At 41.4% G+C, this 14887-nt stretch overlaps 2 protein-coding genes across 8 annotated transcripts in view; one reads left to right on the top strand and one right to left on the bottom strand.

Moving 5' to 3' along the window:
- LOC100743363 (latrophilin Cirl-like) overlaps positions 1 to 5870 on the top strand; it is a 378777-nt gene extending 372907 nt beyond the window's left edge. For 5 of the 6 annotated variants that reach the window (XM_033324561.1, XM_033324563.1, XM_033324564.1 and 2 more), the window contains one exon: positions 1 to 173. In XM_033324561.1, the coding sequence (XP_033180452.1) occupies positions 1 to 33 (33 nt within the window). In that variant the 3' untranslated portion in view covers positions 34 to 173. The other variant, XM_033324565.1, reaches the window with a different exon arrangement.
- LOC100743241 (ankyrin repeat domain-containing protein 16-like) overlaps positions 1 to 7235 on the bottom strand; it is a 16175-nt gene extending 8940 nt beyond the window's left edge. Inside the window, exons 1-3 of one of the 2 annotated variants that reach the window (XM_003494825.4) lie at positions 6778 to 7235; positions 6435 to 6698; positions 6028 to 6322 (exon numbers count right to left, since the gene is read on the bottom strand). In XM_003494825.4, coding sequence (XP_003494873.1) covers positions 6093 to 6322; positions 6435 to 6698; positions 6778 to 7117 — 834 coding nt within the window. In that variant the 5' untranslated portion in view covers positions 7118 to 7235 and the 3' untranslated portion in view covers positions 6028 to 6092. Of the gene's footprint in view, positions 1 to 6027; positions 6323 to 6434; positions 6699 to 6777 lie in introns of those variants that run through there. The other variant, XR_002947942.2, reaches the window with a different exon arrangement.
- Positions 7236 to 14887: the final 7652 nt, after the last annotated feature.

Genomic DNA, 14887 nt, shown 5'->3' with positions numbered 1-14887 from the left:
CCGACGAGGACGGCAGAAGGCAAAGCGACATGAGCAGACAATCGTCGAGAAGTTACGGTGATCACAGACCGCTGATCCCATACTCGCCGGCCACCGATAGAAATCTGATGCATTACGGGCAAACGTTGACGGACCGTGGCGGCGGAGGAAATATCCATTGCGACGCGTCAGAGTACAGTCCTGCGTTCGAGAGGACCCTGAACACTTGCTGGGAGAAGCTACGAAAGCAGCAAGCATGGTACGAACGTGGCGAGCTGCCTCGACTTCCGGCCAGTTACGGTATACCGCCTCAGCCAGATCACACGAGAACAGTCGCGGTTCTAGATGGACACACGGTCGTCTGTCATCTTCAGCCGCAAACGGACATGTATACCGGGCGCGGAATGCCACCGCCTTCCTACAGCGAGTGTTAGAACGCTCTCCACTGGCAGGATCCTGTCGTCCTCTTCGTCTTCCTGCACGAGGACGATGGATGCGCTCCTTGCGGTCGAGACGCCGCGTTTCGTGGCCATCGACGGAGGAACGATCGAAGCAACGCGTAGTTCGTGAATGTTATAGGGTCGCGTCCTCAACACGCCAAGTTAGAGATATCGTCGATGACTACGACGATGGCGATCTTCCGTTTAACGCGACGTGTATGGCGGTTCCTCACTGAAGAAAACCATCACTCCGGAACAACCGACGCGTCTCGAGCTACGTTCGACCGGATGAACGAGTTGCGAACGACGACAACGCGTCACTAGCTCAAACATGAACGCGACCGATCGACCTGGAGCCCGATGATTGCCGCGTTCTATAGCCATAAGCGGGCCGATCTACGAAGATGGCCCCGAACCTCCTTTGTTGTGTTTCCATATCCGTTTACTCGGGAATTGCGTGCAACCAATGGCGGAAGTCCACGCGAAACGGACGTGTCTGTCGTCTCCAGAACTAGAACCGTGCGAATGTGTGACGAAACGTCGAAGATCTGTGTACGATAGCGTGAATTATTCGATATGGACCTCTTGTTGAAGTTAATCGATCGTCGTTGTACCGTCGAAGCTGTGCTCGGCTTTTCGGGATTGGCTCACTGACAGAGTGGAAAATACGATGTCGTACGGAAAACGATAAAACGTGACGAGTCCTCTTAGATCGCTAAGATTTTGCTAGGAGAGCGCTTACAGAGCTCGAGGTTTCGAGGTACACGTGCGGATTGTAAACGACCCGAACGAGAAGTTATCGTATATACGCTCGTAAGTAAGTGTAACGATATCAGAGCGAATTAATTTCCTTGCGTTCTTCAGCACGATGTTCTCGTTCGTTGTCGATTGTATCCTCGAAGCCTGTTCTCGTACGCGTTGACAAATCGAGAGAAGATTTTCTGCTCGATCGTTTCGTCGATGCTGGCTTTGCTCGTTAACGAAAGTGATTCGTGGATAATATGAAAAATAACAGACATATCGAGATCGAATGGGAAAAGGTTTGGCCGCGGGGGCGTGAAAATCGTTCGTTAACGAGTGTCGAACCGACGAGAATTCGATTTGAATCCCCGAAGGAAATCGGCGACGACTCGATAAAGGGATCTGAAGCCCGTGTTCCCTTGCAAACGTCTCCGCTTTCATCGAACCGGAGAGCAGCGACATATCGCAGGTGCGCTGATCGATAACCGACCTCGCCACGGAACGTAGAAGAAAACTAAAGTTACTTAATAATCGATCAACGCTTACTTCGATTAATCATTATCGCGTTACATTAGTCGCATCGTAGAGTTACTTCTAAAGTCTTAAGACTGCTTTCGTGAAAAATTCCGTGCGACACGATCTGTCAAAAGATGCAGACAGTATCTTCGCGAGATAGAAGGAAAAAGGATCTTCGAGTTCCGGAGAAGAAAGGGGCGCGCGTGTTCGTTTCGAGCGAGTTTCGATGATTGAAAACTTGAAATTTCCTCCCGGGGAAAGGTAAAGTCAGCGGTTAAAAGTACCTTTATCGGTCGTCCCAGCCAGCTCCTCAATGTATATTGCTTTGGAACGTTACGTTTTAGTCCCAGAATGTTATTTTTATAAATAAAAAAAATTATATATATATATATAAATGTATATGTATGTATACAGTAACGATATTATATTTATATATATACATATATATAGAAAATACGAGGAGAGAAAGAGAGAAAGAGAGAGAAGGTGGGTGAGAGTTGTAAGAAACAAGTATATATATATATATATATAAATATAAATATATATATATAGTGATACAAAGCGATTTTCCGAGCGACGTGGAAAAAGCGAAAAAAACTTAGTCACTGTTTTTTACTATTTTTTAAAGAACAAAAAGGTATATGTCGTAACCGCGTAATCTAATATGTAACTAAGGGAACCCGCGCGCTATTTATTTTTTATCATCCGTGAGTGTTATCTAATGTGTAATTAGCGGTCGTGTCGAGATCGACGATCGGTGACGCGCGATCGTTCGGACGTAATTACGGATCGAAGATGATCGTATCGAAACGAGATAGATCGAACGAATCGCCGTCGTTCGGTGGTCGAATCGATAGACGACATTTTCTGCTTGCAAAGAAGATCCATCGTCGACGAGCGTAAGCGTATATATTAGACGAACGAACGTCGAGCTCTGAAACACGTCACCAATGGCTCGATGTTCGTTTCCCTGAACATCCGACTTCCTCATCTAACTTCTCCATTTCCGACTGGAGAAAGATATGTTGGATTGACTAATTGACGAGACAAGGTTCTTCTTTTACCAAGCTTTTGTTCTTTAATTGTGTTATTACGGTTGTACGCGAACGGAAGCCTGTTAAATTATGTTTAAATCGATGGAAGTTTAAATTTGCCTAAACGAGAAAGGGCGCACGCGAACACAGTGAATTCAATATAGTCTTTCTCTCGGTTGAACAGCGTTTCGTCGTTTCCTTTTTCTTTAATTTATTTCTCTGCTCAGCCGGGCCGGCCGTGATCCTTCTCTCCGGCAAATCGTACGTTAAGACGAATAAATCTATAGGCGAATTATTAAAATAGCGATAAACAGCGTTTTAAGGGTACCAGCGTAGCTATATTAAGCGTTACGAACGTTTCCTCCGATTTCTATGAAACGTAATTGCTCACTCTGGCATCGCGTGAAAACCCGTTCGCGGTTATCTTGGTTTTTCCTGTTTAGAAGACCCTTCGCACAAGCGTAGCTTGAGACGACAGTCAAGCATCTGAAAACCGTTTTTGTCCACGATGTTAAAGGTAGAACGAAAATGTGTAACCCTATCGAGTATATGTATATAATTTCCAATGCCATGAAAATTCTGCCGTCTCGTTTCTTGCCCGTAGCGAATAAATACGTGAACTCTGTACGCGCGTTTCTCGGTCGTCGCGTATCGAATCGTTGCCGTTGAACAACAGCCATCGGAACCGCACGCTTTCTTCGACATCTTTTCGTTCCACTTTTACATTCCTTCGTCGTCACGATAAGCAACAATCAACCGCGAGATATCATTTTCCGTCAATTACAGAGCAACGCACCGAGTATCGCAAAAATCAAACTGTATCGAATCGCAATCGAGATACACGGACAAGCTTGAACGATATCAGAAATGAAGATTGGACTCGCGTTGTTTCACGTTTAAAACTCTGGTGCGGTTGCTCTTAAACTTTAACAAATTTTACGGTACGTTACGGTGCGCGACGACGTTGTACGTTTTAACTCGTTAAGATTTTATTTCCCGACGCGCGCTCCGGTGAACGCGAATCACGGAAGCGCATGTTACATTTTTCGAAACACGATTGTTAAATCCCGTGATTCCAAAGTATTTCTCGGGGCGAAAGGTTTTTGTATCCCTCGACGATTGTGTCGTCGCGTCTCGCGAACGTCCTCCAACGCTCTGTCCACGACGCGGCGGGGCTTAGTTCTATGAATTTTTGTACAAGCGAAAGGTCTTGCCCACGGAACGACTATTATCGGATATAATCGTAAACGCAGCTACATTCCATCCGTTCGACTTATCGTAATTGAAAGAGATAAAATAAAAGGTGTACGAGCCAAGTAGACGGGAACAACTTCGAGCGCAAACGTGCCTGGTGAATAGGCAATCGATTTACGAATTTACGTAATTTTCCGTCTGTCTTCTTTTTCATTCTTTTCTGTTTGTCTTTCCTTTATTCCTTTTCTTTTTTTTTTTCTTCTTTACTTTCTAAGCATCGACAACGGCGTAACCGGCGGCCACAGAAAGGAAAGAAGACGCACTGGTTTAAGAGATTGTTGCGTGCGAAAGAGGAGAGTGACAGAGATAGAAGCATTATCATTGAGAAATTCTCGAAATGAGGTGTACATAATGTAAATAGGGCTTTGTACATGTTGAACACGTTGTAATGTAAATGGAAAAGAGAGAGAGAGAGAGAGCGAGAGAGAGAGAATTATGTGTGCATGAGGAAATGAGAGAAAGAGGTAAAGAACGAAAGGGGCAGAGAGAGAGAGAGAGAACAAGAAGGAGGCGACCGAGACGATCGATGTGAAAACAGAAAAGAATACATTTAGATAAGACAAGTTATTAGTAAGTAGTGGATATTACAGTGACTATTATCGTGATGGCGGACGCGTGACGCGATTTAACTTAAGTCCCAAGCGTAATTAGTTAATGTGTAAATAAATTAAGCGAGGAAGTAAAACAAACAAAAAAAAACAATATTAAATGAGAGCCCAAGTAATCTTTGGATATTTATAAACGAACTCCACTAAAGAGAAGTAAACGACAAATGAATAAAAGAACAAACAAAAAAAAAGAGAGAAGAAAGGACGATAAATACGTAGGTTCGATGAGAGAAGGAGGGAATGTAAAAAAGAAAAAATAATATGAATTCAAGCACTCGTCCCGTGCGTTAGGTTACTGTTACTTGAACGAATGGAAAGTCGGGAGAAAGGAACAAACCAAGAACACGAACGTTAGACAAAAGCTGAAGAGAGGGGAAAAAAGATTGGAGAAAAGAAGGGGAATGATTAAGAATGAAAATGTGCAAGCAGTTAATCAGATGGACAGATATACAGTGCATGTTTTATCCTTAGCCGTTTTATAAATATAAATATCCTCTTCCCTCCCCCCCTCCTTTCTCAAACCCCTCGCCCATGATCTCCATCCTTCTCCTCTTTTCACGCGACAAAATAGGCGCGAAGCTGATCTTTTCTCTGATCGAGTACACCTGTCCGTACTGTCCAATCTCGAGATGTTCCTTTCAAATCGTGTGTGCTGTCTCTCTTTACTTTTCGTCCTTGTTCTCTTGTATGCAGCAGCATCGTGTAAACGAGTTTCCAAACGAACCACGATCGAGTCGTCCCTCGAGATATTTAGCGGCTAAGCTTTCGTTTTGCGTGCAAAGGAAAAAGAAAGAAAGGAAAGAGAAAATGAAAAAAATTGTATCGGGGCGGCCAGAGAAAGGAAATTTGAAGCAATCGCAGAAAGTCAATCCGCGGAGATAGAAACGCACTACGCCCACATATACATGCATCCACGTGTGCACACTCCACCGATCATCTCAAAAATATCCCTTCCCCACCCGCAGCCATCCTCTCAAAGCGTCGGAATATTTTTCGAATCGGCTTTTTTCTGAACCGTTTTACCCAAAGGCACGAAGCAGTATCGGTCGTATTACAGAATTTTTGGACAAACCGACGCACGATTCATGTTCACATAGGATTCGTGAAAATTCTGTGATCTTTACCATTTATGTTCTCTCTTTGTAAGTGATATTTAACGAACGTAATTAAAGAAAGAGAAAGAAGTATGCGGACACGGTTTTAGCACGTAATTAAGCGCGTAGATTTCCTGTGAATCATCGCCTGCCTGCGCACGCTGACAAATGAAAAGGAAGAGGAACACCGAACAACAAGCAGAAGAAGAGGAAGAAGAAGAAAAAGAAGAACACAAACGAACAAGAAGAATGTAAAATCTAGGTATCTCCGATCTACTAAGAGCCTCCGTTTCTTCATTTTTGTATGCTTCTTTAAGACTGTCTGATACAGGAAAAAAGGATAAATAAATGTGTACCAATCTCTGAATAAAATGTGTCTCGTTTTTGTCTATTTTAAAAAATCTCCTACTGAAATTAGTTTTTCAACTACAATTCCAATCTATTTCCAATTATAGCTGCTATATGTAAAAAAGTCTGATTAGCGCTGTCTTTAGCTTTGATATCGGCTCCCAAATTAATTAATCGTTTTGCGACGGATACGTGACCTCCTTTAACCGCTTCGTGAAGAGGAGTAGATCCCGAGAAATCACGCGCGTTCAAAAGTTTCGTATTAAGAGCCATAAGACGATTGACTAAACCCTCATGACCGTGAAATGCTGTACATTTAACAGGTTCATAATCCATAGTTATAAATATTTATACTAATTATGCACTACGCCATTTCTATATCATTGATAATATAAAAATATTTTGTGGAGGAATTCTTACCAGCAATGTGCATAACACTACGACCATTATTGCTTCGATCATCGATGCGTTCGACAAATTTATTTACTAACAAATCAAAAGCATTTTCATCGCCAGATCTACAAACTAGATGCAACGACGTCCATCCATCTTTATTTCGCAAAAACGGATTTGCTTTTGCCTCTAAAAGCGCTACGATGCATTTATAGGCATCACTTCCGGTTTTTGTACACGCCAGCATGAGCGGTGTCCAATCAGCGCGTTTTAAGGCATCCACATCTGCACCTTCAAACAAAAATAACGTTGCGAATGATATATTTATAATTATAAAATAAAATTAGTGCCACAAACGAAAGATAAATACCTTTTCCAATTAAATATTTGAGTATATCGCTACGAGCAAATTGCGCCGCTTCGTGCAGCGGTCTTTTCGTATCTCTACTGGCGACGTTCACTCTAAAATCTGGTCCCTTGAAATTCTCGCATAGGTATCGAACGATATTCAAATGACCCTCGCGGGTGGCAAGATGTAACGCAGTGTCACCGGAAGTCGTGTGTCTGAAGTGTGTCCAATCCTGAATGTCGTGTTTCGATACGAGTTTTTCCACTCTTGATAAGTCTCCACTCTGACATGCGTACAGGAAGTTTCGTGATAGGTTAGAATCCTCCATATACAAACTTTTATTGTCAAACGGAGCGTACATCGAATAGAAATGATAAAATGTATTTGTTCACAAAGATGAGAGTGTTTGATGAAAAATATTTAAGAAACTGAACGTTTGATCACACGTTATAGAAATATTTGAAATGATTGAGGTTAACAAATTAACAAAGAACCACAAAAATATATAAACCTTGACAAAATATAGAATAGATATCAAGCCAGGACAAACTCATAATAACGTCCGCCACCTTGTGGCCATATTCAGTATTAAACTAATGTATTCGCTCATTCGAAGATCAAGTTGAAAATCGCTTTTCTTGCGAAGATCTTATGAACTGAGAGAATAGAAGAGAATCTATAAAACTATAAACAAAGAAAAGAAATAAGAAAAATGTAAAAAGAAGTGCTTTCCTATCTTACTTCCTATAATTGCGAATTGTAGAAGTTTATTTGTACCGAAGTTTTAAACTTTTGATAAGAAGCAATTAGATAATAAAACTTAAGATGAATAAAATCTCACGCGTCAAAAAATATCGACCGTTAACAAAATGGCGAATGTAAAATCGCAGTCTTGCCAATGAAACAAGTCGCTTTACCGATTCTACCTTACCCATAGAACGTGGAGTTATAGTCGGAAATCGCTTCGATGATATCGACCGATACCTGTAATAAAAAAATATATAAAAAGGTACCGTACACAAAAATATATAAACATTGACAAAATATAAAATAGATATATCAACTAATATATCTTTTTATCTTAAGCCTCGATGAAGTTCTCTGGATTTTTTTAACATTTTAATGTCATTTACAATATTATCTATTGCGTATAAATTACCAAACGAGGAAGTTAGAAATAGCGCTACCTATAATCGGTACAAATAAATTCAATGGCGCGAAAAGGTTTTACGTATTTGCAAAACTTTGAACTTCAAACAACCGTACCCATACCTGAAACTTTAGCTATTAAAAGCATATATTATATCTGCGTTACTTATATAGTAATTAAAAATGTATGTTTTTACTTTATACTTGCATATTTTTCTTTCCCCCTTTTTATAGATATTTTTAAGGAAAATCACACTGACAGATAAAGCTGTTTGTTCCGATGCACTTACGTAACACGAAAATAGAAATTGTAAACACTGTAGCAATGCTAAACCAACCGAGTGTAGTGCCGCTTTGAAAGTAAAATTAATCGTGCGAAACCTATCATCGCCGTGAATCATAAGAATCTCGCAATTATAATGTCATAATGAAATTGGATGCGTAAGAGATGCTCGCTTCGATAAAAGATTAAATCCTTTTTACTTCATAAGGAAGTGAATAGAAAAATAAATACAAGCTTCAAATATATATATCTGTAGTCCGTAGATTAACGAACAGTTAACTACTTAGTCAGTCACGCGTTTCATTCGTTTTATTTTTTATAAAAATTTGATATCGGGATGAAAATTTGATTCCCAACAGGGAATTTTTTAAGATTTTAATACCTTTCCATAGAATATATGGATGAATCTTTATCCTTCTCCTTGCCTTATATATTTTTTCATACGCCCTTCGCTCCGATATCTTTCCTACGAGTTTTATATTTAATTTTATATTCAAGCGTATATTTCATTATTATATCTCGTCAGCGTTAGAAACAGGATGAAACATAGTTTAAAGCGAGAGATCGTGATTTACTTAGAAAGGCAATTTCGTTTTTTTCCGCGGAATTTCCATAACCGTTATGTCGACGTCAGATAACAATGCAAACAATTAACCACCAATAAAGCGTTTCCGGGCTGGTTGTGCAACCGAGTATGTAGCTACACGATGAGCATCGCGCATCGCGAGAAAATCTCTTCGCACGAACGTTCAAGGTTTGATCAAAACCATCCACCTTTCGCTTCGATATAATTGCCAGACTGAAGACGCCTTCGTCGTCTTTTGTTATTTATCTTGCTGGTCGCATTGCCATTCGCGCGATGCGGCTATCCATGGCCTTGCTGCGACATGTATTACGAATTACGTTCATTGATCAGAATTTGTCATATGTCGTAATAACGCTACCGTCGATATAAACCTGAAAGGAATTTCCGTTTTCCAAACAAGATCGATTAGATGCATTTTGTAACGCGATATAAAATTCTAATACGTAAATTGCCACGACGTGCATCGACGTAAGTTCTCGTGATTAGAATCAATCTTAGAACAATAACGATAGAACGTTGTATACTCGCATACGAGCTGAATAGAAGAAAACCGATTCAATACTTTCGAACGTAGGCAGAGATGAATACTCACGAGCTGCGACTTTCTGGATCGTTTGATTATTACATTGGCTCGTAAAGCATTCGGATGATGGCGGTGCCAGCCCTGCCTTTGTTAGCCATAATGTCGGCCAACATGGGTATAATTCACCCCACGGTCCCGACAATCGATCGTCAATTTGCATACGGTGAATCTCCTTTCAACCTGCATCGCATTCAATCCCCGTGCAAAGTTAATTTATGCACGTAAAGATTGATGCGGTTACCGTTGTTGCGCTCCAGCGAAGCTCTGCCTTTCTAACAAAGTCGTTCGAACTCGTTAATCTATCGTTAATCTATGTGGCGCCGATTCGTATCAATACGCTGTGACCGAAATCAATTGCTAATTGAACGTAAATTTGCATTTGAGCAAAAAAGACGTTAATCTTGGTTCGTTCATTAGCAAGTTTGCGTTTGAGGAAATTTGATGCTTTATATGTATCGCGCTAACGAATCAAAAAAATTCTTTATTACCTGCGCTTGTTAAAGATGTCTCCAGAAATACTTCTCGTAGACGTGGTACGCGTTATGCGTTACGGTTTCAATTGCGTTTTACTGAGACTTTGTTTTACAAAGACTTTTTGCCCGTGACAAATGTTCGCGGATCGAAAGAAGTCATCAGCGAACGAAGAACGGAACAGACCGAGCAGGCCTGTAATAACACATCATTTTCCCCAGACTGGATAACTATAATTTCATGCGAAATTGAATCTTTAATTGCGCGGATCCCATATGACGACGATCAGCTGGCGCCAGCCAGAAAACAAGAATAAAATAAATAACGCTCGCGCTTTTATAGCGACGAGCAGATTTTTTCTCTGTTCGTACGCAGACCCGTTCGGTTTTCTTGCGTCTCCTTTCTCGCGTGTACTCGCCATGCACACGGAAACGCTCGCTTCCTATTCGAAAATAACAACTCGCGTTCGAGGTTGCCGCTTGATTATCGGTTCGCGCGGATATACGCGACGAGAAGAAACCCTGCGTGTTTTCGCACAGAAATGCCCGCGCCAACAATAAAACTAGATCCTTGAACAGCGTCCGTTTTTGCGTAAGGATCTTTCACATTGCCTTACATACCTTTGATGTTCCATCATCGTGAAAATTGATCCGAACAGACGTCCAAGTGGAACCAATTGTTGTGATTTAAGGATTACGTGTTAGAAGAAAAAAGAAACCTAACACAAGTGCAACGAACAGAAAATATATCTGGAACCTGTCACACGCTTGAACTAATATTTTAGCGAAATTTCATAAATCACGAGTGAAACGTTATGTATTAATAAATTGGTAACAAATTTGCTAATGAAACGAAGATTTACGAGTGAATTTTACAAATTACGCAGGTTTAAAGATTCTAAAGCTACAACGTTTATGTAACATTATGTTTGTGTAACAGAAATCTACAACCTACATTTCTCAATCCCTACGATTCTTAATTCATTAGTACTCCTAGCAAATAAATTATCGCGTAGTAATGAGGATTGATAGCGAAACGAAGATTTATAAATGAATTGTACAAAGCATTGTCGAATTATGTACAACGATCTGTTTGTGTAGTAGAAATCTACAACCTAAACTTGTTCTTCATCGACTAACATTATTGCTTAATAACATCGTTAACATTGTACGAGCACCCTAACGTTCATTACCACGCGATATCGAATATATCTACCATTTGTTGGCTTTATTTTATCCCATACCATGTACACGTGGAAACGAAGATTCCGATCAGGATGTTGCACGAGCACATCGACTAGATTGTGGTGCGTGCGTAATAAGATGAGCTCGCAGCGATGGTAGTTTCCTCGTTACCGGGTTTCCTGTTTCTCGTAAGTATCACTGCATGTTAATGCGAATCGGTGTTCGATCGATCAAATCAGCCAGGCCGAATATCGGATGTTGGATATGTTGGATCGATCCACCTCGACATTGACCTTAAAAAGCTCGTCTCGGTCAAGCGCGTCCACGCGCAAGAAAAAAATTCCTCGGTCGACGAGAAGGCGGCACTAGATTGCATAACGCGCAAGATTTCATAGGAATTAAGGAACGATAAGCGTGATCAACGTGCTTGTCTTGGCAATTGTTGCCTTCGCTGAAACGCCATTACGGATAATCGCCTTCGAGCAGCAGCGATGCAACCGCCGGACAAGTAGAAGAATCCCGCCGCCCGTCAGACGATTTTGCGCTTAACCTTGCGAGAAGGTTGAACTCGCAGTGTAATTTCACGTTCGAGAGCCATGTTAATGGTTATCGGTAAAAAGAGCGTGATGTCGGTCGGTTTTAAGACACGCGAGGGGGTTGTGCATCCGAAGGTTTCTTCTTTCTGCTGTTTTCTCCATCAGCGAATAATTAACAATAATGTTAGAATTTTCTCCAGTCGATCACTTTTCCGTTCCAGTAAGATAAATTCAATGGATCATCCGTAGCGACATATATAAATCGTTCTTTTTATCGTCGATTAATGTCATTGTCTGCAGGAAAAAATTACGTAAGAAAGAAATACGAAAGAACGATACGCGTCACTCGGAAGACACGTCGATCGACTCGAAAATCGAATAACAGGGAGAAGTTATTTTTTTTGAAATTTGTCTTGCAATTCGTCGTTAATTATGTCGTGTTTTTACTCTAAATAAATTTATGAAAGCAAGCCAGTTATTTTTTCACAGTTATCCTATGTCTGGTGTCATGTTAGCTGCTGAGAAACTCATACGATACTTTGATAGAATTACGTAATCTATAAAAGGATGATCGTTAAACATCGAAAATCTAGCAACTAACCGCGTTTCGTTGAGAACGAAGACACGAGAAGCAAGTGGATCGACTCGATCTTCTTCCATGTTCGTACCAGATTCTTTAGCGTGCAAGTTCAAGGCTCCGTAGAGCGATACGGATACCTACAAGGTCACCGAGTGTGCAAATACCATGATTATAGCTGCGTACAGGTGCAGCTGCATTCTCATTGTCGAAGATGAGACAGGACTGACGTAAACCGCAAGTATCAAAACTCACTCATGACGAAGATACGTCGCCTGCCATAATCTTTCAAATAACATGTAGTTCTGTTTAAAGCGACAAGCGCCGCTGATCGTGTTTTCCTTGAGCGAAGAAACCACTGCCAGGTAATCTCTCTGGCTCGCGATCGATGTTGCTCAATGGGAATGACAAAATTAATCATCGGCTTATTACTCACTCGACCCCGAAATATCCTGCGCTGGAGAGAAAGAGGAAAACAGGCGGAACCTATAAGGTTCTTTCATTCATAAACGGCGAATCTAGCAAGCTAGATCGAGAAACACGTCATACCGGTTTTCGATTGATCAGCTTCTCAATTTTATTCTACTTTTTTTCTCTTCCTGCTTGAAGTTTTACGCGAGTACCAATGATGTGATCGAATTAGCAAGAATATTAGCAACTGATCGATCATTACGGATAAAATCTACCGTTATGTAATACAGGATAATTCCAATGAAATTGATTAATAATAAACTATATACCTATGTTTATTGATGTTCCAAAAAAATCAATCGAAAAATAATTGTATTATATCTGACGATTTCTTCGACGCTACTCGATGTTCTCCGGACTGCGTGGGCATTTTTGGAGAACTAGCTAGTAGCGCAAAAATTAAATCCACGTACTCGATCGAAGGCAAATGGAAAGTGACGCTACAGTAAAACTCCATTGCTCGAACGAGATTTTAGTCACTGTCCAATCAAACGAAATTCTGCCGATTGAATCCACTCATCTAGAAGCGAAATCCTATTATATAAACGTTGTCTCGAATTCTATCGGAGCAACTTGAAACGTATTACGGAAGATTTCAAACATACACGTGGTTAACTTAATTATAGTAGATAAGTAAGTAAAGCAGTCCGATTATGATTTATCCATTGGATTTATACTACTATAGTTCGACGACTAGGTCAATGTTAGGATCTCGGCTGGTCACCTTCTTTTCCATGTTTTGTAACGACACCAAATAACGACGCGACGCAGCGATGGCGATAGATCGTATCGAAAGAATGGAACAATTGTTTCGAGGTCATGGTCGAATTGCACACCGAGGTAAAATGTATGTCGTATCGATTGTCATCGACGCGTTACAACGTTACGCGTACACGTTCGCGAATCGCCGCGATAAATGCCTCGTGTCCGATGACACCGATAACTCGGATGGAAATATCGACCTGGAGCAGAGGTAACCGCGTGTAATTATGCGGACTATTCATTTCGCGGGTTCCGGTACCAGCGCGTATCACTTTGCAACCATCCGAGCCTGTCGTTGCTGCGCTATCGTGGCCATTTACAAGTGTCATTCGTTGGTACCTGAACTCCTTACCGATTCGACGATGTATTTAGGAAATACGACTGTTAATTGCCGCACGACCCACTGAAACAGTCCACGAACATAGTTTCGCCGACAGAAAATCGAACTTTTGGCCAACGATCGGTCACGATAGCGTGATTCGACCTCGCAGAAGCCAAACTGACGCAGCTGTAGTTTTTATTTATTTCTTTATTTCTTCGCATAAGTAGGTACACGGTGGATATTCGATTCTCTGGAGATAAATGACTTGCTTCCATGAGTTCAGTCATCCCAAGAAAATGATGTAAATGATGGTAAATCCTAAATGTTTATTTATAGAGTTGATCAATATGGCTTCCGAACAGCACAATCACCGTTCTTCGAACGTAAGAAAGAGCGCCGATCACTGTTCGTTTTACAAGCTACTAACATAATTACGTAGGTATACCGAGCTACGTTGGTATTGCTCGGTTACAAAGGTTCTATACATAGATATCCGAAATTAATTGCCTATTCAAAGCCGCTTCCGTGACTCTAATTGACGTCAGACGTAACCCTTTGCTCCTCAACGTCCCTGGACAACCGATTGATTTTAAACAGACCTATACAGCTCGTCGCGAAGGATACTTGAAATCTTCGAACCAAACCAACGACAATCGACGAATACCTAAATGCATCTAAATTCTCTTTCTCGCAGACGCTTCTACGTACGAGTCTACCAGATCAACTCCACTTTCAACAAATTCGTGCAAACGGAGTTCCACCTCTTTCATAGAAAGTAGCTCTCTCATCAACGAAAGCGATATCGTAGAATTCCATTTATTGGGACGAAATTTGCCTGCCTAATTAACCGAAGCCCAGCTCCTACCTAATGAACGAAAACTAACAGATAGCTAGCGAAGGAAATGGGTGAACTGCTATTATACGAACTCCAGTTGTATAAAACGTCTGCCGACAAGTTCGGATAAATGGAGTTCCATGGTACCGGAGGACGGCAGAGACGCAAAACCCTGCTCCACGACGGATGCTGCAACATTCCAATCCCCGACGACGCGACGGTCCCTTGGCGAGAACAGCGTCGCCGGCGAAAGGGTGCGTCGAAACAATTCCCCGGATACACCTGATCACGGCAGGGAGCCCTGAACGTTTCCCCGTGAGCGGCTGAGTCAGGTGGGAGGTGGAAGGTGGAGTTACGGGTGACGAGTCTCGG

Source organism: Bombus impatiens, unplaced genomic scaffold (assembly GCF_000188095.3).
Source record: "Bombus impatiens unplaced genomic scaffold, BIMP_2.2 scf_4015, whole genome shotgun sequence".
Lineage (NCBI taxonomy): Eukaryota > Metazoa > Arthropoda > Insecta > Hymenoptera > Apidae > Bombus > Bombus impatiens.
The sequence above is the reverse complement of the archived record's forward strand: the minus strand, read 5'-3'. Positions and strand labels throughout refer to the sequence as shown.